The sequence below is a fragment of the Protopterus annectens genome, chromosome 8.part0, assembly GCF_019279795.1.
Source record: "Protopterus annectens isolate FY-2018-M chromosome 8.part0, PAN1.0, whole genome shotgun sequence".
In the NCBI taxonomy this organism is placed as follows: domain Eukaryota; kingdom Metazoa; phylum Chordata; order Ceratodontiformes; family Protopteridae; genus Protopterus; species Protopterus annectens.
Window position 1 is genome coordinate 148700770 of NC_056741.1, and position 24496 is coordinate 148725265.

General features: G+C 39.9%; 1 protein-coding gene across 1 annotated transcript in view; it reads right to left on the minus strand.

Annotated features, from left to right (window-relative positions):
- LOC122808678 (alpha-2-macroglobulin-like) overlaps window positions 1-24496 on the minus strand; it is a 2073303-nt gene that overhangs the window by 495979 nt on the left and 1552828 nt on the right. The window contains exon 15 of the mRNA XM_044079658.1: window positions 301-425. Within this exon, the coding sequence (XP_043935593.1) occupies window positions 301-425 (125 nt within the window). The remainder of the gene's footprint in view (window positions 1-300; window positions 426-24496) is intronic.

A 24496-nucleotide genomic window follows, 5' to 3' on the forward strand; every position in this document is an offset into this window, starting at 1 on the left:
TTTCCTAAATAATAAAATGACAATGCATATCTGAAACACAAGTCTGACTACCCAAATCCAGACTGTCCCTTTTCTCTAAGCGGTTCCAATGTATTTTTTGACATGGGAACTGGTAGTATGTATTAGCAAATCATTACAGGAAGTAGAATCTACAAATATCTTTTTGCTTAGATCCTGTGGATTTAGAACAATCCCATCAGCCTCTCTTTTTAAAAGTCCGACTAAGAATATAAGAAAGTAACACAAGACATAAAGCATCCAAATAGGGAAATAAAGAGACAGAAGTGTAACAGACCATACCTTACACTGATTAAGACTTCAAATCTGGTCATAGACGACTCAATGCATGTACTTCGAGCAGTTTCCACTTGAATGGAGAAGACTGGCACATTCTTCGGTGGTGGAATATTATATTTCAGCATTGTCTGTAAAGTACATAATGCACCAAATTACTGAGTTTAAAGGAAACAAAATGGAAAGAAACAAATTAAAATAATTTTCTCTGACCAATTGTTTTATGAGCTGGTATGAATTACAGTCAGTCCTGCTTTTCAAGTGATTTCAGATCTTTAAATTTTATCTCTTCTGTTCAAGTCCTAAAGCTTATGTACTTTTTTCTTCGAAATGTCTGTTCTGTCTCTTATCTAACCATCACTGTCCATTTAGTATTAGCTATTATCAGCACCGCCCCTTCCCAGAGTAATTTTGAAAATTGCCCAAAGAAAACTTTTTAGATGCAGCACAAGCTACTAAATGAAATTTCAATGCAGTTCCCAAGCTACAGAATTAGGTGATGGCACCATTAAAGAGTTTAAGGATCCCCAGACAAACTCAGTATAATGGAGTTAACACCTGATATAAAGACTAAATGTGAAAACGTTTCACTACAGAGCTCCCCTCCACATGTTGGTAGCAAATTTTGTTTTCTATGACTTTCAGGAGAAAATGAAAAACAAATCAAATAACAAAATGGAGACGTTATAATAGGAGTTCCATAATAATACACAATTACACCTAAAAACTGTACTTGATAGTGGCCACTTTAAAATGGCAAATATTTGTTTTTAACAGCTGGAAACAGTAGGCATAGTTGCAGAATGATGAGTATACTTAAATGTTTGTTCTTTTGTGATATGTCACTAACTAGAAAATGACTTAACATGCTGGAGAAAAACATTGTACGTGGACTATGGTTGAAAATACTCCATTTATAGGGCCCCTCAGAGAAAGGAGAAAGATACAGCTCAAGGAATTTATCTAGTATTCTGTGAATAAGGAATTTTAATGAACATGACCCATTCCTGGAAAGCCAATAAGATTATGCTAAAAAGGGGGCAGCTTTAGTGCAAAATAAGGAAAAAGTAAAATAATTTTAATAACTCCTTCAGTAGATCATATGATCAGAAGCAAAACATTATTTAAATGAGAAGTACAACAGTTCTTTCTGGTTTCTAATAAACAGTACAACTTAGTAAATGTCACCAAAATGGTTATAAAAAAGTCAGTTTAAGCATCCCCTTTAATTTAGGGAATACATGCAGGCATATATAAGATAAATCAATGATGGAATTTGGAGTGTATTTACAGATAGCCAACATCAAACTGGTCAAGTGCTAATGCCCAGATCTCATTATGAATTTATCTTGTGTATGTTTTTTATGTTTGCATAAAGCACTAAACAGTGTACATCACTTCAGGTATAAGGCTACCCTTTGATCAATCACACATGAAGTCTGCCCAATAAAAGGCTCCACGCATATACAGATAGAAAACTCATTCACTACTAAAACTGATAAATTCCCTGATGCTAAAACATCCTCTGTGTGATGACTGATGAAAAGATCTTGACCTTGTTAATATGGGGTACATTGTTTTTCTTATTGCCTGTTTTTTTTTTAATCATTTAGATTTGACACATTTGTTAGTTCAGGCACTTGATGTATACTTATTATTTATTTATTTGACATTTGTTAATGGGGATAGCCTGACTGGGTCAAAGACATTTTTCAGCGGAGGCCCGGGGAAAAATGCTCCAAAGTAAAATTATGTAAGAATTACATGTCACAGTAAATGCATAATACAATGAGATTGTCTACAAATGCATTTACAAAAATGAAGACAAAAGAGACTTATATACAATTATAGTTAAAACAGTTATAAAAGTGACACACACTTGAGGGATAGTAGACAGTGGACAGATCAGTCTGTTGGTAGTAGTATTTTATGGGGGGGGTGTTAGTAGGAGTGGGTATCGAGACAGTACAGCAGAGGTAGAATTGATAAATTATGTTAGGTTAATAGGTAATACAGAAGAAGTCCAGAATTGATAAGCGATGAAGACTGTAGAGAATCAGGTGGTTGTTATTATAGAAAGTGGGAAGGTTGGAGAATGATGCCATGGAGTAAGAAGAAGGAAAAGGAAGATTCCTCTTCTTCTTTCAGCTTTTCCCAGTTAGGGGTCGCCACAGCAGAATTCCGGTCTGTTAATGATTGGCAGTAGATTTTTATGGTGCCGAGGTGCCAGCTTGATGCCCAACCTTCAACGAAGGCACGCCCATTCTAAGCATGTCTTTCAAACGCCACTCGACCACGGGGAGGACATGCAGACTCCACACAGAAGGTGTTCCAGCTGAGAATCGAATGGGAGAACCTCTTGCTGTGAGGCAACAAAGCTACCGCTGCACCACAGCGGCTTAGTAAAAAGTGGTTAGGCTGGAGAAGATGTTGTGGAATAGAAGAAAGGAAATGGGTATTAGGAAGAAGTAGAAATAAGGGAGAGGGGTAATAGATAGGCATAGGACTGGATTGGGGGAGGGGTAAGTTGCAGGGACATGTCCAGGTATGGTTTAGGTAATGTTTGAGGGATTTCTTAAATTTGTATGTCTGGGCTATGCTTCTTAGGGTCAAGGGAAGCTTGTTGCATAGGATGGCAGGTGAGTAACTGTGTAGACTCTGTCCTGCAGATTTTTTTGGTTTGTAGGTTTGCAACAGATATCAATCAGAGCTCCTAAGGGGACGGGAAGGGTTATAAAGTGAAACTAGTGAGGAAATACTTCGACAGGATGAGGGTTTATTGGTGATGGAGTGGATGATGAGGACTTGGGTAAATATGAGGTGGTGTGGGAACTCAAGCCAGTTGAGTGACCCAAGGGTCTGACAGTAATGAGATCTGGATGGCAAATTAGCAGCAAATCTAGCAACTTTGTTATAGGTACCTTGGAGTTTGGAGAGTATAGAAGACTGAAGGTTAGTAAAGATTTGTGAACTGTAGAAGAGGTTGGGAAGGAGGTAAGCACTGGCAAGTGTTATTCTAGAGTAAGAGGTGAGGTATCTTTTGTTTCTGTAAAAGAGCCCAAACTTTTGATGGGTTTTCTTAATACAGTGATGAATGTGAATGATTCATTTTCAAATCTAGGTGCTTAGGATTTCCCTCTCTTTTCCCCCCTTGGCTGACCTGGTGTGACTCAGTTTGAACTTCACATTTACCTACATTAACAAACTGCAGCTCCCGAATAATGGTGTCTACAGGATTGCGATTGGAAAACATAACAAAAATTTTCTCCCAGCAATTAATCAGACTGAACTTTACATTTACCTACACTAACAAACTGCAGCTCCTGAATAACGGTGTCTACAGGATTGCAATTGGAAAACACAACAAACATTGTTTCTCCAGGCAATTAATCAGAGTAGGTTACACACACAAAAAGCATTTGTTAAGCTTTCTCTTACAGTGCTGTGTAATTAAGCAAGTCACCATTTTGGTCAGCCATAGGTCTCTTTTCTACTTGAGTGTTTGCCTCCTTCCCCTGTAACTAAAGTACACTGACTCTTACATTTGTCTCTCTGACCCTAATTGTTACAGGTATAATTTATACCTTTCTGGCTTTCTAACACTCAAGACATAGATTCCTGTTGAAAGTTTTACTTGCTTGTCTGACATTTGACAAGTAACCCTTGTAATAATCCTCAGAATTGTATACTGTTGGTCTGTCTTTCCTGCTAAACATAAGTAAAATTAAAGTGCTGAGTGCAAGTAACATTACAGTGCTGATTGCAGATTGTAGACCCTTACATTCAACTTACCTCTGGTGTGGTGTCAGTCAATCAAGGTATTCCTCTAACCACTCCTACTGCCTTCTCTCCCCCCTTTCCTCATACAGGTTAAACTGCTACAACTTAGTACAGGCATTGGTTAATCCCTCCTCCGCTTGCCCTCGCTTCGCTTGGGCTTGCTTCGCACCCCTCCCTGCCCCCAAATTCCTCCCACCCCTGGTGCTGCTACATTTATTGGTACTAGACCACACCCCACTTTTTTAAACCAATCAGTAACAACTTGTCACTCAACAGCACCACTCTCAACCTGATACCACCAGTCCTCCAGCTCTACTATTCCTTTTGCCTAAGTGTCAAATACCATTCAGTAGGTATGTTATCACCTAAAATAGTCTTATTAACTCTACTTCTACCCCTTTTACTCATCCCATATCTCCTAACCACCTATGAATATCAGGATCACCCAGGTTTCCACTACTCTAAATTGCAAACATCCATCCCATCTACAACAGATAATAACGCACCCTTACTCACTCCCCTCATGCTTACCTCCTTAACCCCTAAATACTACCATCTTACTAGACCTAGTTACATTAGTCCTAAAACTAGACACTGTTACAAAACTTTATTCAGAATCTTAAAACTCATACTCAGGATACACTACAACCTCACAAAGGATGGCGACATCCACCCAAACCTGGTCCATCCCCACCTGTTGGCCCTTATCCCCCTACTATATCCCCCTACCTCCATAGCTCCAACAAATAGACCTCCTAGCTCTCTGCTGGCCTGCCATCTAAACATTAGGAGCATAAATAACAAAACTCAGCACCTGCATGCCCTCTTAGCTGTTCATTCCCCAGATATATTATGCCTAACAGAAATGTGGCGGAAGCCTGCCACCAAGAACCATGAGATTCTGCCACAAAGGTATAGTTTGTTTCAACTAGATCATACCATCAGAAAGGGTGGTGGGGTAGCCATACTTTACAAGTCTACCCTATCTGTCAGCATAGACACCCAACAACCACCCCAGTTCAATAATGCTGAAATTCTTATCTCAAAACTTCAAATTAACAAAAACAAAAATGTAAACATTGTCTGTGTCTACATTCCCCCAGGGAGTAACACAGAAACCTTAAAAGATTTCTTATATTGGTTATCCAATAACCACCCCCAAGAAATAATTGTTCTTGGGGATTTCAACATTGACTGGAACACTTGCTCTTATGAAACCCCACAACCCACATAAACCTCTATGGATTTACTCAAATCATAACCTCCCCCACCAGGACAGGAAAACCCAATAACAAGGAAAGTACCCTAAACTGGATACTTGTCAATACCCATCTTCAATCTTATAAATCAGGCACTTTGCCTGATGACCTAAGTGACCACTGTCTCACCTATGTAATCAAGTTAAAAGTAGACTGCTCCTACCAACCCACCTACAGAACATTAAGAAACAAGAATTTTATTCTCACCAAGTTTCAAAATGAACTTAAGGCATGCAACTGGTCGGTACTAAAAAGTCTCCCTCGAAATGAAGCAGTAGCATACTTTAACACCAAATTCCTTGCTATTCTTAACTCCCATGCTCCCAGCCGCTCTATTAGAACCAAAGTTAATATTGCACCATGGCTTTCTAAAGATACCAAAACCAAAATTTCATTCAGAAACAAAGCATGGTCCACCTACCAAAAAACAAAACCCCCACCTGATCAACTAAGATTCCGACAGCTAAGGAATGACACCAAAAAATCCATAACCTTAGACAAAAAGAACCACTACTACCATCTACTCCAAAAACACCAAAACAAACCTCAAAAGTTCTAGGCAGGAATAAACAAACTACTCCACCCAGACCAAACCGCCACTCCACCCCTCTCAGCTTCCCAAAAAAAAGACATTGCTAATAACTTCAACAGCTTCTTCACAGACACTATCCAGTCTCTAGCCAGTCAACTCTCTCCCAATGGCTCTAATTCTAATGTAGCCACACCCAGTACCCAAACATACTTTACCTTCCAACCTGTTCCTACTCAACTTATTCATGCCCTACGTAAGAAACTAAGACCCACCACCCTGGCTGCCGACCTCCTCCCAGCAGACTATCTGCAAAAGGCTGTTGACACCATAGCCTACCCATCTCTTATCTTGATCAACAGAGCTATATCTGAAGCCACTGTACCCACTATATTAAAAATCTCCCATGTCATACCTCTCCATAAAGGAGGTAGTTCCATAGCTATTCTGTCACGTCTAGCTAAAATTATGGAGAAGTGTATACACATACAGCTCATGCACTACCTCACACACAACAAGCTGTTGTCCAGTTTTCAGCATGGCTTTAAGCCACACCACAGTACTACATCTGCCCTCCTCTCTTTCTCTAACGTCATTAACCACAACCGCAATAATAACAAACTATCCTCAGCACTCTTTCTAGATCTATCCAAGGCTTTTGACATGGTTGACCAGAAAATGCTTATAAATACCTTGAAGGCCTTCTCCTTAAACAACCATGCACTCCAATGGTTTCAATCCAACCTGCAGGGCAGGCAACAAGCAGTCCTATGGCAGGACAAGCTATCATCTCGCCTACCCATCACATTAGGAGTTCCCCCAGGGCTTGATACTAGGACCCCTACTTTTCTCCATCTTTATCAATGACCTTCATTCTGTCATCCCAGATGCTAACTACATTCAATATGCAGATGACTTCACCTTGATTTGTTCTGACACCTCACCAGCTACTTTATTCACATTAACCCAAATTACCTTCAATATAGTGGTAAAATGGCTCTCCAATCAACATCTAATCCTAAACCCCAACAAAACTAAGTTGCTCCTCTTCTCCCCCACATGAAGGACCCCCCTGACAGCCTTCAACATAACTGCTAGCAATGGCACTATCATCTTCCCAGAAGCCCAAACTAAACTACTGGGTGTCATAGTTGATAACAACCTGAAGTTTGATGTGCATATCAATCAAACTATCAAAACCATTAATAAAAAACTTGGCTCTCTTTACAGAATCAAACCTTTCCTTACCCCACTTGCTAGAACTGCAATTGCCCATTCCCATCTGCTATCAACTCTTCTCTATGCCTCATCTCTATTCTCCAACTTAAACAAAACAGATCTTAATAAACTATCATCCTGCTATAACCACATTGCCAGATTTGCTACTGACACAGCCTACCGGACACACCACTGTCACAACCTAAATCGCCTAGGATGGCTTGACCTGCCAAGCCTACTGCAGTTCAACCAGCTAATAGCGGCACATAAAGTCCTTTACCAACCAGAAAATACACATGCACTAAAAAATATTATCAGCCCCTACACCAGCAATCATCCACTAGACTCCTAGTTCAAACATATAAATCCAACTACTCAGCTGGGGACTCTCTGTTTGCCAACTCTGTTGGAAAAATATGGAACAGACTCCCAGCTGACTTGACCCTAGAGTCCTCACTAACTCAGTTCAAAAATAAACTCAAGAAATACTTCAAAACTCATTGGTTATGTCCTTGCACTAACCCCGACTAGTGACCTCTCTATTTCTTAGGTGCCTTACCTTCAACTACTTCTAACTTTTTTCTACAACTCCATTTCAGGAAGGGTCAATTGTATAACTGCTGCTCAGTGTGTCTTAAACCTGAATGTAATGTTATGTATGTTTAACTTTGAAAATAATGTTACGTTTTGTAAAGTGTTTTAGAGTAAGTACTATATGTGCTAAATGCTGGTATTGCTTATGACTGTAATCTGCTTGAAACTAGCATTTACTACATGTTCAATGTGTATTATTATCTTGGAGCTTTTCTCCCCGGGCCTCCACTGAAAATGGACATGTATCCAGTCGGACTATCCTGGTCAACAAATGTAAAATAAATAAATAAATAAAAGTGTAGGTCAAATTTCAGTTGGTCATCTAAGATTACTCTGACTAGCTTTGTATGTTTTTTGGAAGAGATGATAGTGTTAAGTGAAGAGATGTTAAATGAGGATTTAAGGTGGTAGAGGAGTTTTGGGAGGAACAGTAGGAGTTTTGTTTTTTTGGGGGGTTAGGTATAAGTTGTTTTTTTGTAAGCCAGGTTTTTGTGAGATTGAGTGATGCTTGTGTGAAGATGAGAAGCTCAGTTGGGTTGTCTGCTATGGATATAATTGTGTAGTCATCAGCGTACTATATGAGGGATGACTGGAGACAGGATTTATGGAGTTTGTTGGTAAAGATGTTAAAAAGGAGGGGTTCAAGAATGGAGCCTTGTGGGACTCCAGGTTTGATGGGTAGAAATGGGGAGAGAGCAGAGAGCACTTGACAGATTGCTGCTGATCAGAAAGGTAGCTGTTAAACCAGGATATAGTTGCAGAGGAAAGGTTGAGTTGTGCGAGTTTAGAGAGGAGGATAGGGTGGGAGACAGTGGCAATGACTTTGGACAGATCTAAGAATAGACAGGAGATGAGTTTATTGTTACCCCTGGCTAGGGAAATGGTATTGGAGAAGGAGATGAGAGCAGTAGAGGTGCTGTGATTTGGGGAGAAGCCATATTGGGTAGGGGTGATCAGGTTACCTTGAATGAGGTGAATCAAGGTTTGTTTGTCAACACAGTGTTCAAGCTTTTGGAGAGGGGGGGGAGTATGGCAACTGGTTGAAAGTCTGAAAGTCCTGTGGAATTACCACCTTTGTGTATGGGTATAGCATAGAATGTGTTCCATACAGTAGGAACAGTTGAATTGGAGACAGAGCGATTAACTAGGATGGAAACTGGGTATGCTACTGATGTAGCACTAATTTTTAGGAAGAGTGCTGGCAGGTTGTCAGCTGATGGGGAACATGGTTTGAATTTAGGGAGGAGTTCTTCAATGTAGCTTGTGGGAATGGGCCTTAGGGAGAAGGGGGAATATTCTCAATGGGGAGTTGTGGTTGGTGAGGGGTGGGGTGGATTACAGGTCTGCATAAGTTTGCTTATGGTGTCAATGAAGTAAGAATTGATGATGGATGCAGTTCCAAGGGGTGTGTTGTTGCGGCAGGGGTTGGGTGTTGAAGGATTTTCTGGGAGGAGTATTTGGTTGATAATTTTCCACAAATTCTTGGGGTTTCTGGAGTGTCTAGTCTGGGGTTGATGGCTGCTAGTATAATGGTCTCATTAAGGATGTGTGTGTGTTGGTGAGGGGTGGGGTGGATTAGAGGCTGCTGTCTGCTCTCTTTCCTGGCATCTATCCCCTGTGGTACGAAGTTACCCCGCTCTACTTGTGCTTCCAGCACTAATCTGTAAGACGCTAAATGACCCCCACCATTTATGAGCAACACACCTCACAGCCTATCTGTCCTACAATCCCTCTATCAAGGATATTAAAATTACCCTGGCTCTACTTGTGCTTCCAGCACTAATCTGTAAGACGCTAAAGGACCCCCACCATTTATCAAGACACACCTCACAGCCTATCTGTCCTACAATCCCTCTATCAAGGATACTAAAAGTATGTGTATTGAATAATTTCTGCCTGATTGTCTTTCTACTAGTGTACCACTGCTACAGGTGGTACAATATGTCTTGAGCTAGGGCAGCCAGCAGCCTCCACCCCCTCTCTTCTATACATTAATCTCTCTCTCCCCCATCCTCTATAGACACCTCCTTTTGACTAACACCCACCTTTCCCTTGTTATACTCCAACTGACTCCCTCTCTAATCAGCCTGCTATATTAGACCTGTCCACTAGGTGGCAGCCTTTACCCAGCCACATCCACTTCTTATCCTCTATTACATAGCTACTTACCTTATTTCCCCTGTTATACCTGCATTGCTATCCAGTTACCCCACCTTACGCCTTTACTACTTCTGTCTACTACTACTATCTTTTCTAGGCTCACTTCTCACTAGCCTTTACCACATCTGACTTTTCCAACTTACCTTAACAGATCAGTCTTGCTGATTGTCTTCTACTGATCCAGTCTCTGTCTCCTGCTCTTGTCCTTATTCCATCTCACCTCACTACACCCTGCCACTCCCATTATCCTCTGTTTTTCCTACTTTTCTTAGACCATATCTGTCTTCCCCCTTACCTGCTCACCATTACCAGGTTTTGCATGATGTCTAATTGTCTTCTCTGATGCTGCCTTTCCCTTGCCCCTCCTACCTGCAAGTACACTTTCCCCTTACTCCCCTCCCCTCACTACCTATATTCTCTAATCTCCCATAAATACCCTGTGCTTAATGGGGCGCCATCTTTAGGTTTCAGAATTTGCCCTGGCTGCTGTCTGCTCCCTCTCCTGGCATCTATCCCCTGTGGTACGAAGGTATCTTATTTTTGTATGCTACTCATAATACCAAAGGTTTTGGGTAACACTTATTGTTAAGTCTGTATATTTAGTTTGCGCAGACCACTGTAGACATTTTACTCTGTGCGGTGATTGTACTATATTCTGTTGAGGTGACCTGTTTCTTGCCTTTGTTGACTGCTCGACCTCAAAAGGCTTATATTTAGAGTAAAAGATTTTTTTTGTGTGTAAGAACCTTTCTACTCACGCAGGTAACTGTAAAATCTAATCTGTGGTTTGCGTAATATACAATTGTTATGGTGACTGGATTTCCCCCTCTCTGTAAAGCCTTCCTAGGCTGTTTATGCTATAAATGTCTCTAGCTACTTTGTTCTTCCTACCCCTTCATCTCATTAGCTGTGATTTTTTCCTTCCTTATTAACCACAACACTATCTCCCTCTAGAGCACCTTGTTTTGTACTCGCATGCTATCTTATGCCTGTACTCTACACTGCTGATTTTTTTTTTACTGTGATAACCAGTAATAAGATTGTAAATATGACTTTGTCTTTGTTAATGTTTTCCTTATTTGTTATCTTGTTAACATCATAGTTATATCTTGGAGCTTATCTCCCCGAGCCTCTATTGAAAATGGACATGTATCCAGTTAGACTAGCCCGGTCAACAAATGTAAAATAAAATAAATAATAATAATAATAAATGTTGAATTTTTAGCGGGTTTCTCGATAACGGCATTTTATGCATGCTGACACCCCTGCTATACACATTTTAGTGAACTGGACTGTATAGTGCCGCTTGTTCCAAAGATTGAAAACGGTTTAGTCCACAACACCCTCCACGAGGTGCTGCACTAAGGCTAATTTGAGCCTAATTGTCCAGCTATACTCGCTTGCATAATGGGGTGATGCTAGTGTTTAGCATTTTCTGTGGCTTCTAAGCTAATTATCTGTAGTTTTTGCATGCTAGTACCCCTGCTACTGTGTTTAAATGGACCTTTATACTATGCATGGTTCCTTAGCCTGGACTTTGCCCATGGTACTACACTGCCCTCGTGGTGTTTTAGTGTGGGTACTTTTGAGCTAGTTTAACTATCTAGCTGTACTTGCCTATATAGCTGGCAGTTGTAGCTGCTAAGGACTGCCTCCATGTTTAACAAGCCGGCAACGGCAAGTGGAATTAATCTTCCCACACAGGCGGATCCTTCACTGAGCATGCCTGAATACCTTGTATCCTGAAGCTGGTAAACGGCTTTTTGAGTGGCGCCTCCTAAGCGCTTACTCTGAAGCCTAATTTCCTCAACACACTCTTCTCATGCTGGGAAGGTGTTATCTTATAGTCATATTAGGCCTGTAATTGGCTTACCAAACCACGCCATCCTTATAGAGACTTTTTTGGAGTTTGATTAGTCCTATGTGTAGCCCTGAAGGAATTAAAGTATCTCTGCCTGTAGACTATTAGCAAGCTGATATTGACCTATATCTTGCTTGCATATTAAATGGGGCAAACTCTTTATATGTAAACATTTGGTGACTTTCTCTGAAGCCTGTATTTCGGCTTTCTGAACGGTGCGACCTACGCTATACCCTGAAGCCTACATCCTCTCCTTAGTTCCACTATCGGTAGCATTTTTACTTGCAATCTCCACTACACGGATTCTGAAAGGATGACATCCATGTGGAGACTTGTAGGGGCTTGAGCTTAATGGTATAACTTGCTGCTCGTAAATTGCCCTCCTATAGTAGTGTCCTTAGGCTGCTAATTAGTTATTAACCCTTAGTAGCTGATTTTACTGATAAGGCAGTGTGTAAGGGCAACAGTAACTGTTATACTGCACAGATGTGGAAATACTTATAAAAGCTCCCTTGGGCAGCAGTCCTTTAATTGCACTAGCTGTGCTAGGAACTGTTTTATCCTTTCTCTGTGTGCTGCACTACTACAAAGTATCCCATCTTGTACAGGATAGTCCTACTGGCCCTTGCACACTGTCCTGTCTCAGCACAGTCCTTTTTAGTGCTTGTTTTATGATAGTTTAATCTAATGCAGCATTTAAAATGGTAGGGATAACATATACCACAATCCTTTCATTTCTGCTACTACCTAGGAGCATATAGCTATTGCTGAAATCTGTTTTACTATAAAGGGGCATTTAAATATTGCTTAGTTGTGATTTTACATTTGCTACTATCAAGAGTTAAGAATTGTGCAACTGCTATTTTTACTACTCTGATACTGTGAAAGACTATTATTTAAAATACAAGTATTGTATTGTTTATTTGTTATATCTACATATGTCTCTGTGAATGCTTAGTATAACATGTCTAATCTTTATGTACTTTGTGCTAACTCCTGTTTCTCAAAACTATCTTGTTTCTCTTGCCTCCTTAAGTTACCCTGCTCTACTTGTGCTTCCAGCACTAATCTGTAAGACGCTAAAGGACCCCCACCATTTATCAGCAACACACCTCACAGCCTATCTGTCCTACAATCCCTCTATCAAGGATACTAAAAGTATGTGTATTGAATAATTTCTGCCTGATTGTCTTTCTACTAGTGTACCACTGCTACAGGTGGTACAATACGTCTTGAGCTAGGGCAGCCAGCAGCCTCCACCCCCTCTCTTCTATACATTAATCTCTCTCTCTCTCTCCCCCATCCTCTATAGATACCTCCTTTTGACTAGCACCCACATTTCCCTTGTTGTACTCCAACTGACTCCCTCTCTAATCAGCCTGCTATATTAGATCTGTCCACTAGGTGGCACCCTTTACCCAGCCACATCCCCTTCTTATCCTCTATTACATAGCTACTTACCTTATTTCCCCTGTTGTACCTGCATTGCTATCCAGTTCCCCCACCCTACCCCTTTACTACTTCTGTCTACTACTACCTTTTCTAGGCTCACTTTTCACTAGCCTTTACAACATCTGACTTTTCCAACTTACCTTAACAGATCAGTCCTGCTGATTGTCTTCTACTGATCCAGTCTCTGTTTCTACCCGCTCCATTCGCCCTACAGGCTCACTCCGCTCCCCTCTCTACCCCCAATTCCCACCCACACCCAGCGGTCCTACTCATACTTACTAGCCACACCTCCTCCTTTTCCCATAACTCTCTACACAATTCCCATTGGACTCCTTCTCAGTTATCTCTCATCTCTTACCACTCCCCTCCAATCTCACCACACCCTCCTACCTTCACACACTATATACTCCATATTCACATAAATAAATCCAATAACCAATCCTTCCCAATGTCTAAGCCACCCACACCTTTTCATGTCTTACCCTATTTCACTCTTTTACCACTTCCACTTTTTACCGTTGTCTATTTACTCTCCTCCTATGAGCACCCACTCCATCCTCACATTCACTACCCAAATCAACAAACCAGCTCTCCAGCTGTACCAGTCCTGCTTAACCATGCAAACATAACATGCTCACCCATCTACCTACTTGCCAAATATCATAGAATACTACACATTAAATACAACACACAACATCTCAGAAGACTGCTAGTTCTTTACACCAGGTTCCCTAACCCAAATTATCTAGGACTACTCCTTTCATTAAAGGATGGTGATATTCACCCTAATCCTGGCCCAACAACTCCTATCACTCTATATAACCACAGTCTACTAATTATCCCCTTACTAAACCATCTAACTCTCTCCTAATAACTCATCTTAATATACGTAGCATTAACAACAAAGTAACCCAACTCCAAGCTCTATTAGAAGCCTACTCCTTCGACATTATCTGCCTAACAAAAACATGGCTAAAACCTGTTATCAAAGACAATGAAATTATCCCACCTGTATATAATATCCTAAGAATTGATCGAGTAGCCAAGAAGGGAGGTGGGATTGCTATTCTATTTAAGTCTGGCTTAAAGCTAACCACATATAACTGTAATCTACCTCTAGCTTCCAATGCTGAGATTTCTTGTATCTAAACTTGAACTTAACAATGCCAAATCAATCTATATTATCTGAATGTACCTACCTCCTGGAAACAACAAAGACATCTTAGAAATGATCCTTTGCTGGCTAGCCCAACACCTACCCCAAGAAACCATAATCCTAGGTGATGTAAATATAGATTGGAACTCCTATTGTAGCAGCTTCCCTACCACTCATATTAACCTATATGGTTTTTCTCAAACTATTACCTCCCCTACCAGAACATATAACACTAAAAAGAAAGAAAGCATATTAGACTGGATTCTTACAAACAATCATGCTCACATCTATAATTCTGGAACCCTCCCTGATGATATAAGTGACCACTCACTTACCTACATCAGACATAAAACCAATACTCACATCCCACCCTCTATTAGAAATATCAGATCCAAAAAAAAATTTAACCCTGATCTATTCCAAATGGAACTAAGAGCATGCAATTGGGTTCCCTTAAGACACCTCCCTTTAGATGAAGCCATTAATTACTTCAATGCTACCTTCCTCGCCATTCTTAACCACCACGCTCCAACCAGATCCATTAGAATTAAAACCAATTCTGCCCCATAGCTTTCTAATGAAACCAAACACAAAATTCATCTCAGAAATAAATACTGGAACAAATGGAGAATGACTAAAAACCCTGTAGACCAACAAACCTTTAGAATGCTAAGAAATGACACTAAGAAAGCTATACTTTCTGATAAACAGAACTACTACCTACAATTCCAACAACCTAATCATAACAACCCACAAAAATTCTGGGCAAGCATTAACCAGCTACTCCACTGAGGACAATCTACTACTCCCAACCCTCAGAATACTGACCAGGAAAATCCCATCCAAACAGCTAATACCTTCAATACCTTCTTTACAGATGCTATCCAGACACTAGCTAGTCAACTATCACCTAATACCTTCACTCTATCTTCCTTTACTTCAACCCCATCCCCTCCCTTTCAATTCAAACCTGTCCCAACCACATTTATTCTAAACCTTTTAAATAAACTGAAACCATGCTCTCCCTCAGCAGACCAACTGCCTTCTGAATACCTACAGTTATCAGCAACTGCTATTGCCTACCCCATCTCCATACTGATCAATAGAACCATTACTGAAGGTCACATCCCTACCTTATGGAAAGTCTCCCACATTATCCCCCTCCATAAAGGTGGACACTCCACTGAGCTCTCAAACTACCGCCCCATTGCCCTACTTTCTCCTTTAGCTAAGATCATGGAGAAATGTATCCACAGGCAATTACTCAACGACTTAATTGATAATAATTTACTTTCCAACTGTCAACATGGCTTCAGACCATCACACAGCACTACCACTGCCCTCCTTTCCTTTACTGATTGGATTAACAGTAACCGCAACAGTAATTATCTTTCTTCTGCTCTATTTATTGACCTGTCTAAAGCATTTGACATGGTAAATCACCAGATTCTCATAAACATACTACAGTCTCTGTCATTAGACCCTATTTCCATTAAATGGTTCCAGTCCTACCTTGATAAAAGATAGCAGGCAGTATTATGGCAAAACACTCTATCTACCCACCTACCCATTACCTTAGGTGTCCCTCAGGGGTCAATATTAGGACCTCTCCTCTTCTCCATATTTATTAACGACCTTCATCTTGCCATCCCATGCTGATGACTCCACACTGATATGCTCAGCCACTTCCATCCAAGACCTTCACTCTTTTACTCAGAAGGTATTTAACACAGTTGAGCAATGGTTCACACAGCGGTGTCTTCTTTTGAACTAAAAAAAAAAAACAAACTCCTCCTCTTCAATCCTACTCAAAAGTAATCTCCTCTTAATTTCTCTGTGACATCCACCAATGATACTATAATATCCCCTGATCCTACCACCAAATTACTTGGTATCACCATCGATAATAATCTGAACTTTGACATCCATATCAACAATGCTATAAAGGCTGTCAACAAAAAACTTGGCACTCTATATAGGATTAAACCCTTCCTTTCCCCTACAGCTAAAACTACAATAGCTCACACTCATCTTATCTCTATACTCCTCTATGCCTCACCCAATTTCACCAATCTGTCCAAAAATAACTTCAGTAAACTGGAAGTGTCATACAATAACATTGCCAGATTTGCCACAGGTAATCCATATAGAACCCACCATTGCATAAACTTAAAACATCTAGGATGGCTGGAACTACAAAACCTGATTAAATTCCACCAACTAACCATTGCCTATAACATTCTTTATAACCCTTCCAATACTCCAATTTTATCTACCCTCATCACCCCCTATAGAAATCTGAGGTCCTTAAGATCAGCAAATAAACTGCTTGTATATACCTCTAAATCTAACAACAGAAATGGGGATTCTCTCTTCTCAAATGCTGTTGGAAAATCCTGGAATCTTCTTCCCAGTGGCCTCTCCTCACTCACCTCTTTACCACTCTTCAACAATAGACTTAAACTTTACCTTAAAACACACTGGCTATGTCCTTGTACCAAACCTGACTAGTCATCTATCTTTTCAAACTGGGCTTTCCCTATCCATTACTTCTCACCTACTGTTATACCTTCCTATTACTATTTTTCATGATCTCTCTCTATATTACATTACTTCTATGCTCTGTGGATACTGTTTTTTAAGTAAATACTTTATCAATATCACTACAAAATTAACTTATGTTTTACTATTGACTTTACCTGTATAATGCATTGTACCTGTGAAATACATTGTTATGATTCTTGCCCTCATTGAATATCCTGTGCTAACATGTATACTGTACTACATATGTTACTGTTGTATAAATATTTTTTTCCTATTTGTTATTGATATTGTAGTTGTATGTCTTTGTTTATGTCTCGGAGCTTATCTCCCTGGGCCTCTACTGAAAATGGACATTTATCCAGTTAGACTAGCCCGGTCAACAAATGTAAAGTAAAAATAAAATAAAATAATGTGTTTTTTACTGAGATTTTGGAGTTCCCTATATCTTTGGTAGTGTGGCGGAGATTTTATCTTGGACCAAAGTTTCCAGGCAGAATCTCTTTTTTGAATTAGAGAGCAAGTTGTGTTGGTGAGCCGGGGAAGATGAGGGATTTGAATCTAACAGTACATGGAGGCGCAAGTACGATACAGCATCTTCAAGAGGTAATGTGAAGAAAGTGGTCCAGTCTATTGCTGAGAGAGAATTATTGAAAGTCTCAGGGCTGAAGGTAGTCAGTTTCCGACATTCTTTGAATTTGTGGGGTTTGGGACTGTGGAAGGAGAGTCACAGGATTCGTATTGGGCAATGGGCGCTGATGGAATCGGGTAGTGTTTCAGGCTGAATACAAAGGTTGGGATTGGAAGCAGGAATCCAGTCAATGATAGAAATGGAAATGGTGGATTTGCTATGGAATATGGGGGAGGAGATGAGTTGTGTGTAACCATAAGGGTTAATAATGCAGGTGGTAAGGGAGTTAGCGGTGAGGGTAATCCAGTTAATATTATTGTCTCCTAGTATAATGGTCTCATTAGGGATGTGGTCAGAGATCCAATTTACAGCCTGCTCTAGTAGGGGTATGTTATCACCCGGTGGTATATAAATGACAGCCATTCCTATATATTACATAGTTTTAAATATATATATATATATAGAGAGAGAGAGAAAGAGAAAGAGAGAGAGAGAAAGGGAGCTAAGGATATAAGTATATATACATACAGCTATATGTAGTATATATAGGTAGCTACAGACACACACACACACGCACTCACACACACACACACACACACACACACACACACACACACACACACACACACACACTCACACACTGAGAAACTTAAGACAGAGACATTGGCAATACAAAGCCAAGTTACATACTATTTTAGTGTTGTTTTTATTTAGTCAATGCATATGGTATCCACATTTATTTACTAAATAATACATTCATACAGATTTTATGTGATATTTAATACCTCCAGTGTCATCCCTTATTTCATGCAATATGTTGTTAATTCTTTTTTTGGTATATTACTGACAATTTAGAACTAAAACAGAGACACAAACACACAATCACAGGATGTTTAGTCAAATCTTAGCTCGTGTGAAACAGCATACAGGAGGGGAGGAATTTAAAGGGGTGTATCAATGGTAGGAAGTGAAAACAGTCTAGAATCATGCTGCTTCTGAGATGGCAAATGATAATTACGATGCCAGCTGTTTGAGAATGGCCTGCCTCCCTTGGCATACCAGGCTTAGGCCTCTTGGTCCACCTACTTCTTTGTAGTACATGAAGGAGTATGTATTTTAATTTTTTAACTTATGCCCTGTTGTTTGCTTTTCCAGTTTTACAACACGCCTTTCAATTTTCTAGTAACAAACTTCCCTCCTAGTGCTAATAACATCAAAATACTGGTAATTTTTTATGACACTAGGTATGTGCACATTCATTAAAATTATAGGTCTTGTTAAATTGCAATATTCAGTCCATTTTGTTTTCATAAACAACTTCACATTCAAACAAAACTTTTATAACATCTCACATTCATGGAAAAAGTGCTGCCAATCTGCTTTCTTTTTTACATGTCCAGCAGTCAGATTTTTTAATTCTATTTTTTTAATTTTGTAAAGTATCACAATAATTTTACATTTTATATCTCCATGTAAATGTTTTCCAATATATACTACATATTAAACCCACCAATTTCCACATCAAAGTTTTATATTTTTTTTTCTTATTTAATTTAAACTACTTGTTTCTAAAAATCCAAACAGTTGTATTACTATTATAGAGGATTATGATTGTGTTGCGGATCATAACAAACATATGTGTTCTAGACATGGATGTCAAGAAATTCATCCCAAGAGTGTTCACATAGTCTATACTTTGTAGTAACCTCTAGGAATCCCCCCACTTATCTTTTAATATCTTCATGTTGCCTATGTTCATACTGTCAACAAAGCCCCATGTACTAACTAATGGTAATATTGTGAACATCCATTTTCTGATTTCTGGTGATATAATTATATCTATCTATATATATATCTGCAAAAAAAAAAAAATATATATATATATATATATATATATATATATATATATACATGTGTGTGTGTAAAATTATATCTTTGACTAACAGCACAAATGAGTGATACACAAATGAAATAAAAATTGAGCAACAACACAAGTGACACAAAAAAATGAGTGACTCACAGAACATTGACAATTTCTCTCCCACTGATAGTAAACCCCAGCTGGAAAACCTGATCAGGCATTGTTTAAATAGTGGCACTGCTACAGAAAGGGTTTTTAGTGGTATAATGTGAAGGGACATGGTTAGCACACATAGGTAAGGTGGCTATAAAAACAATGCTTATTTTTTTCAATTTTATTGAGTGTCTATCACTTTGAGATCAATGTAGTGTATATGTTGATGTAGCAGGTCAGAGATGTTGTTGAATGTAATATTGTATTTGTGTTTTACATTAGTTGTCATGGTCTTTTCAAATTTTTTGGTCTTCTTAGCTTGGGTGTTGTCTTAAATTAGTGCAGAAATATTGTGCATAGCCTGCTGAGAATATCACTGTAGACTAATGTTAAAGCTTAACTTTCATCTTATGAGCCTTCATTTGTGCTGATGTATTTTTATACTGTTTTTATACTTCTGCTGCTGCAACTATTATGCAACTTACATTCCCCTAATAAACAAATTTCTTCCCCATTCATTTTTCAATATCTACAGACGTGAATGGTGGGAATAAGAGTTAAGAGTTGTAGCTGTCATCTAGGAGGAAGTAGTGGCTTTTCCACTTTAGGCCCCAATGGCCTAGTGTGCACTGCTGAATCCTATGCTATGGTGGTTCAATGATAAATGTTTGCTTCCGCACACATGTTGATAACAGTTATATCTCTTTGTGCTACTTGCAAGGCTACAGTATGGACCTTGGTCTTTGTGTTACTCTATTTTGACACCCTGCCTCTGCACAGTATCAGCACTGCAGCAGACTGAGCTACTTCCCTCCCTCAGGGATGGGACAGGAGCTGTTGGCTGCTCACCCTTACCTCCCCACTAGATGGTTTCTATACTGACCAGATCACTAGGTGATCCTGTACCATCTGTCTCATCTGTCTCACAGACAGGGCTTTATATGAATTTACAGCAAAGTAGCCTTTATTTATACATTAATCATTTTAATATAATTTATCCAATTAACACTAGACTGGCAATTAATTAGCATTGCCACCTATCCGTTTTTTTCCACACTATCTAGAAATCAAACTGATTGTCCAGTAGTATGAAAAACACTGTACAATCTCTGGTATTCTGTTTCAAAAAAAGAAACAGACTATCGCTGTTTGTTAAATTTGTGGATTTACTATGCTTTTTTTTTTTTTTTTACAAAAAGCATAGTAAAGCCACAGAAAAAAAGGCATCACAAATGGAAAAAGAAAGGGTTGCCCCCTCATCTGATGCAACAAGGATGTAATAGAATGAGTGGAAAGTGGATGGGATATGGGTTGGGGTGTGAGAGGTGCAAAAGGTGTGGCCTAAGTCTGGTTTTAGCTACAGCAAAAGGTAGCAACCCTAAATTAAACAGTAAGAGTTTCTAAGAATTTATCTGCTGGGAAGCAAAGCAAAACATGCTGGCTATGCTTTGCACAACTCCACTGGCAATGAATCCTGGTACTTTTCCAAGGACATCAGGGGATATAACAGATCTGATGGATATATATCAGAGAATGTAAAAGTGGTAGAAGATAACAGCAGAGATGGGGATGCTGGAGGTTAGAAGCATACATTGCATGGGTCAAAAGTGTAAATAAAAACTAGAAATTAATAAAAAAAATCTTAAACATCTCTAAATAATAGAACCTTTACAGCATATATAATGAAAAGTATACTGTGAGTTAAAGATTAACTACCACTCCCCACAAAATGCTTCCATAGGTAAGTACTAGGCTATTGGCCCTAGGGCCTATATAAGCCTAGCCAAAATGTACCCTGGCTTTCGCCACCCAAGAAAATGATTTTCCTGTGCCACTGTCGAGCAGAGCCACAGAAGTATTAAGTATCCTGTTTTTTGTTTATTTTGTTATTTATTTCTTTGTTATTTATAGCACTTTGTGTACTGTGTATTTTTTCTAGCTAGTTTCACTGTGTATGAGGTATTAACTGCAAATTGTCCACTCTTATTAAGCATCTGTTGGGTTGTTTGTTTATAACTTGTTGCAGTTAAACTCTTTTTTCTAGTGGCTCCTTTAGCTGTTTAAAACTTTCATTTAAAGGTTCACTGCTGCTTTTCAGCTGTGAGTAACATTTCTGCAGTTTGTTGGTGGCTTTGCAGTTGCCCACCCCTAGTGTAAATTTGATCTGGGACCCTCCTCCCAGCCTAGTGTCATTATCTCATTCTACCCAGTACAGGGAGAGCATTTGAGAAGGCCAATCAGTTTAGTTTCTGCTACTCCTTTCTCTCTTTCCACAAAAAAAAAAAAAAAATTATCTGCTTTTACTGTATTTGTGTTTTTTCCTACTTTATTTTTCTTTTGCGTCATCTTAAAAGTACTCAATTGTATTTATTACTGCTTGGTGTAACTCATTCTAAGCCTTTTAGTTTAAGCACCTGGGCTTCAGACCAGTTTTACATTAAGAAGGTTTGTGGTCTGCACTGTAGTGGCAGAACAGGTAGCTTACATCCTTCTAAGTTGGGAACTGCTGACTGAGGGCTCAGTGTCTGTTATTCTAAAAGTGTATTAATTCTGGTTTAAGCACTTGGGCTTGAGGCCAGTTATTTTACATTAAGAGGGTTCGTGTTCTGCACTCTTGTGGGAGGAGAGGCTGGACTCTGTCCTTCTGAGCTGGGAATTTCTGGTTAAAGGCTTATAGTGCCTGCATATTTGAACTGCTTCTTACTGAAATTAGTACACCTTGTTTGCTGTAGCATAGACTAGATCCAGGCCTGCTGAATCTAGCTTTGTTTGTATAACTTGAGCACTAATCCAGGCATTCTTTAAAGTATTCAGTTGTATTTATTACTGCTTGGTAGTAACTTGATTAAAGTGTAGCTATCATTTCTAAGTCTTTTGGATTAAGCACTTGGGCTTCAGACCAGTTGTTTTACATTAGGAAGGTTTGTGGCCTGCACTGTGGTGGCAGGACAGGTAGTTAACATCCTTCTAAGTTGGGAACTGCTGATTGAGGGCTCAGTGTCTGTTATTCTAAAAGTGTATTAGTTCTGGTATAAGCACTTGGGCTTCTGGACAGTTATTTTACATTAAGAAGGATTGCGGTCTGCACTCTTGTGGGAGGAGAGGCTGGACTCTGCCCTTCTGAGCTGGGAATTTCTGGTTAAAGGCTTATAGTGCCTGCATATTCTAACTGTTTCTTACTGAAATTGGTACACCTTGTTTGCTGTAGCATAGACTAGATCCAGGCCTGCTGAATTTAGCTTTGTTTGTATGCTTGTTGTTTATTTCCCTGAAACGCTAATTCCACCTAAAACGCAGCCTTTTAGCACTTCTGTGGATCCCTAGTGATATCTGCATTGCTTACTGTACTTATTTCCTTGTTTCACTTGAAAGAAAGTTACTGTTTGTCGTTTTTGCATTTAAGTTACCTATAACACATTGCATTTAAGTTACCTGGCACTTGCTCACTAAAGCAATTATATAAGTCAGCTCTAAAAAATTAAAAGCACTACACCCTCACAAACTCCCCTTGAGTACCTTGATCCCCATTGGCCCTTTTTTTCAATTATAAAGGAATTCCCAATACTATACTAGCATGTCCAAAGGTCAGTTGTCAATCTCCTCTCCGGTCCAGCTGGTGAATCTGGGAATCTTGAGGCAATGTTACAACTGCCTCATGTACACAGACAACCCTCTCCTCCTCCCAACAAATTCCAACACATGTGAGAGATGCAACCATATAGCCAAACTGGAGGCTAAGCTCTCTCAACTCAGTACTGGTGTAACCAGTCAGGAGGAGAAGGAAACCACACTCACTACAATTCCAGTCTCACATAGACCTATCATGACAACAAACCAAACACATAAACACACAAAAACATACTCGGAGGTTCTAAATAAAAATCTGCCTAAGCAGCAGAGACCTCCAAAGCAGACACCCAAGCAACCGCTACCACAAAACACGTGCAACACATAGCTCACAAAGCCAGTGTGCCGAACAGTCACAGCCCTTAAGGCTAAACAACACACCTGATACACTTGTAATAGGTGACTCTATCGTCAGGCACACTGACGTCCCGCTCACCAGGCTGAACAAGGAGAAGGTCACGGTGAGCTGCCTGTCGGCGCTAGGATCCGCCACATAACACAAGCACTCAGGTCACTCCAAGGCAAGTACAAATATGACTCAGTCATTGTCCATGCTGGTGTGAATGACCTGAGACGTACCTCCCTGGACTACATGAAAAGAGACATAGAGGAGCTCTCTGAGCATGTAGCCCAGGCCGGTATGACCCTGACCTTGAGTAGCATCTTACCCTCACCAAGAATGATGCCACAATATGAAGACAAGATGATCAATTTCAACAATTGGCTTAAGTATTGGTGTCATTCAAAGGGGATGCAATGCATGTCAGCCTGGGATGACATGCTCGACAAGCCACGATGCTTCGCTAGGGACGGCTTGCACCTGTCACCCCTGGGCTTTCGGATATTGGCAAAGGCTCTTGCTACCCCATAGTGCCTTTTTAGGCAAGGCTCAAAAGACAAACCCACCTCCATAGGTATCACAAGGGATAAGAAACTAAGAGTAATGCTACTCAACGCCAGAAGTCTAAACCTCAAGATGCATGCACTCGAAACTCTCCTCAGCATGGAGAACATCGATATCTGTGCAGTAACAGAAACCTGGTTCAAGGCTCCCGAGAGCACCCCAGCACTACCAGGTTATACCTCATACCATGCTTTTCGGCCCCAAAACTTGGACTGAACCACAAAAGGAGGGGGAGTATCAATATTCGTCAAAGATACCCACACCTCCAGGTTGGTGGCACAGCACGAAGCATCAGAGACTATCCATGTGCAACTAACAGTGGGTAAAACTGCCTTCCAGTTTATAGCCTGCTACAGACCACCCTCCCAAACACAGGAACCCCACTCGGCCGTCCTGAGAATACTGGAAAATATGAAGGTCTCTCCAAACACCATTATATTGGGCGACTTCAACTACCCAAACATAGACTGGGAACA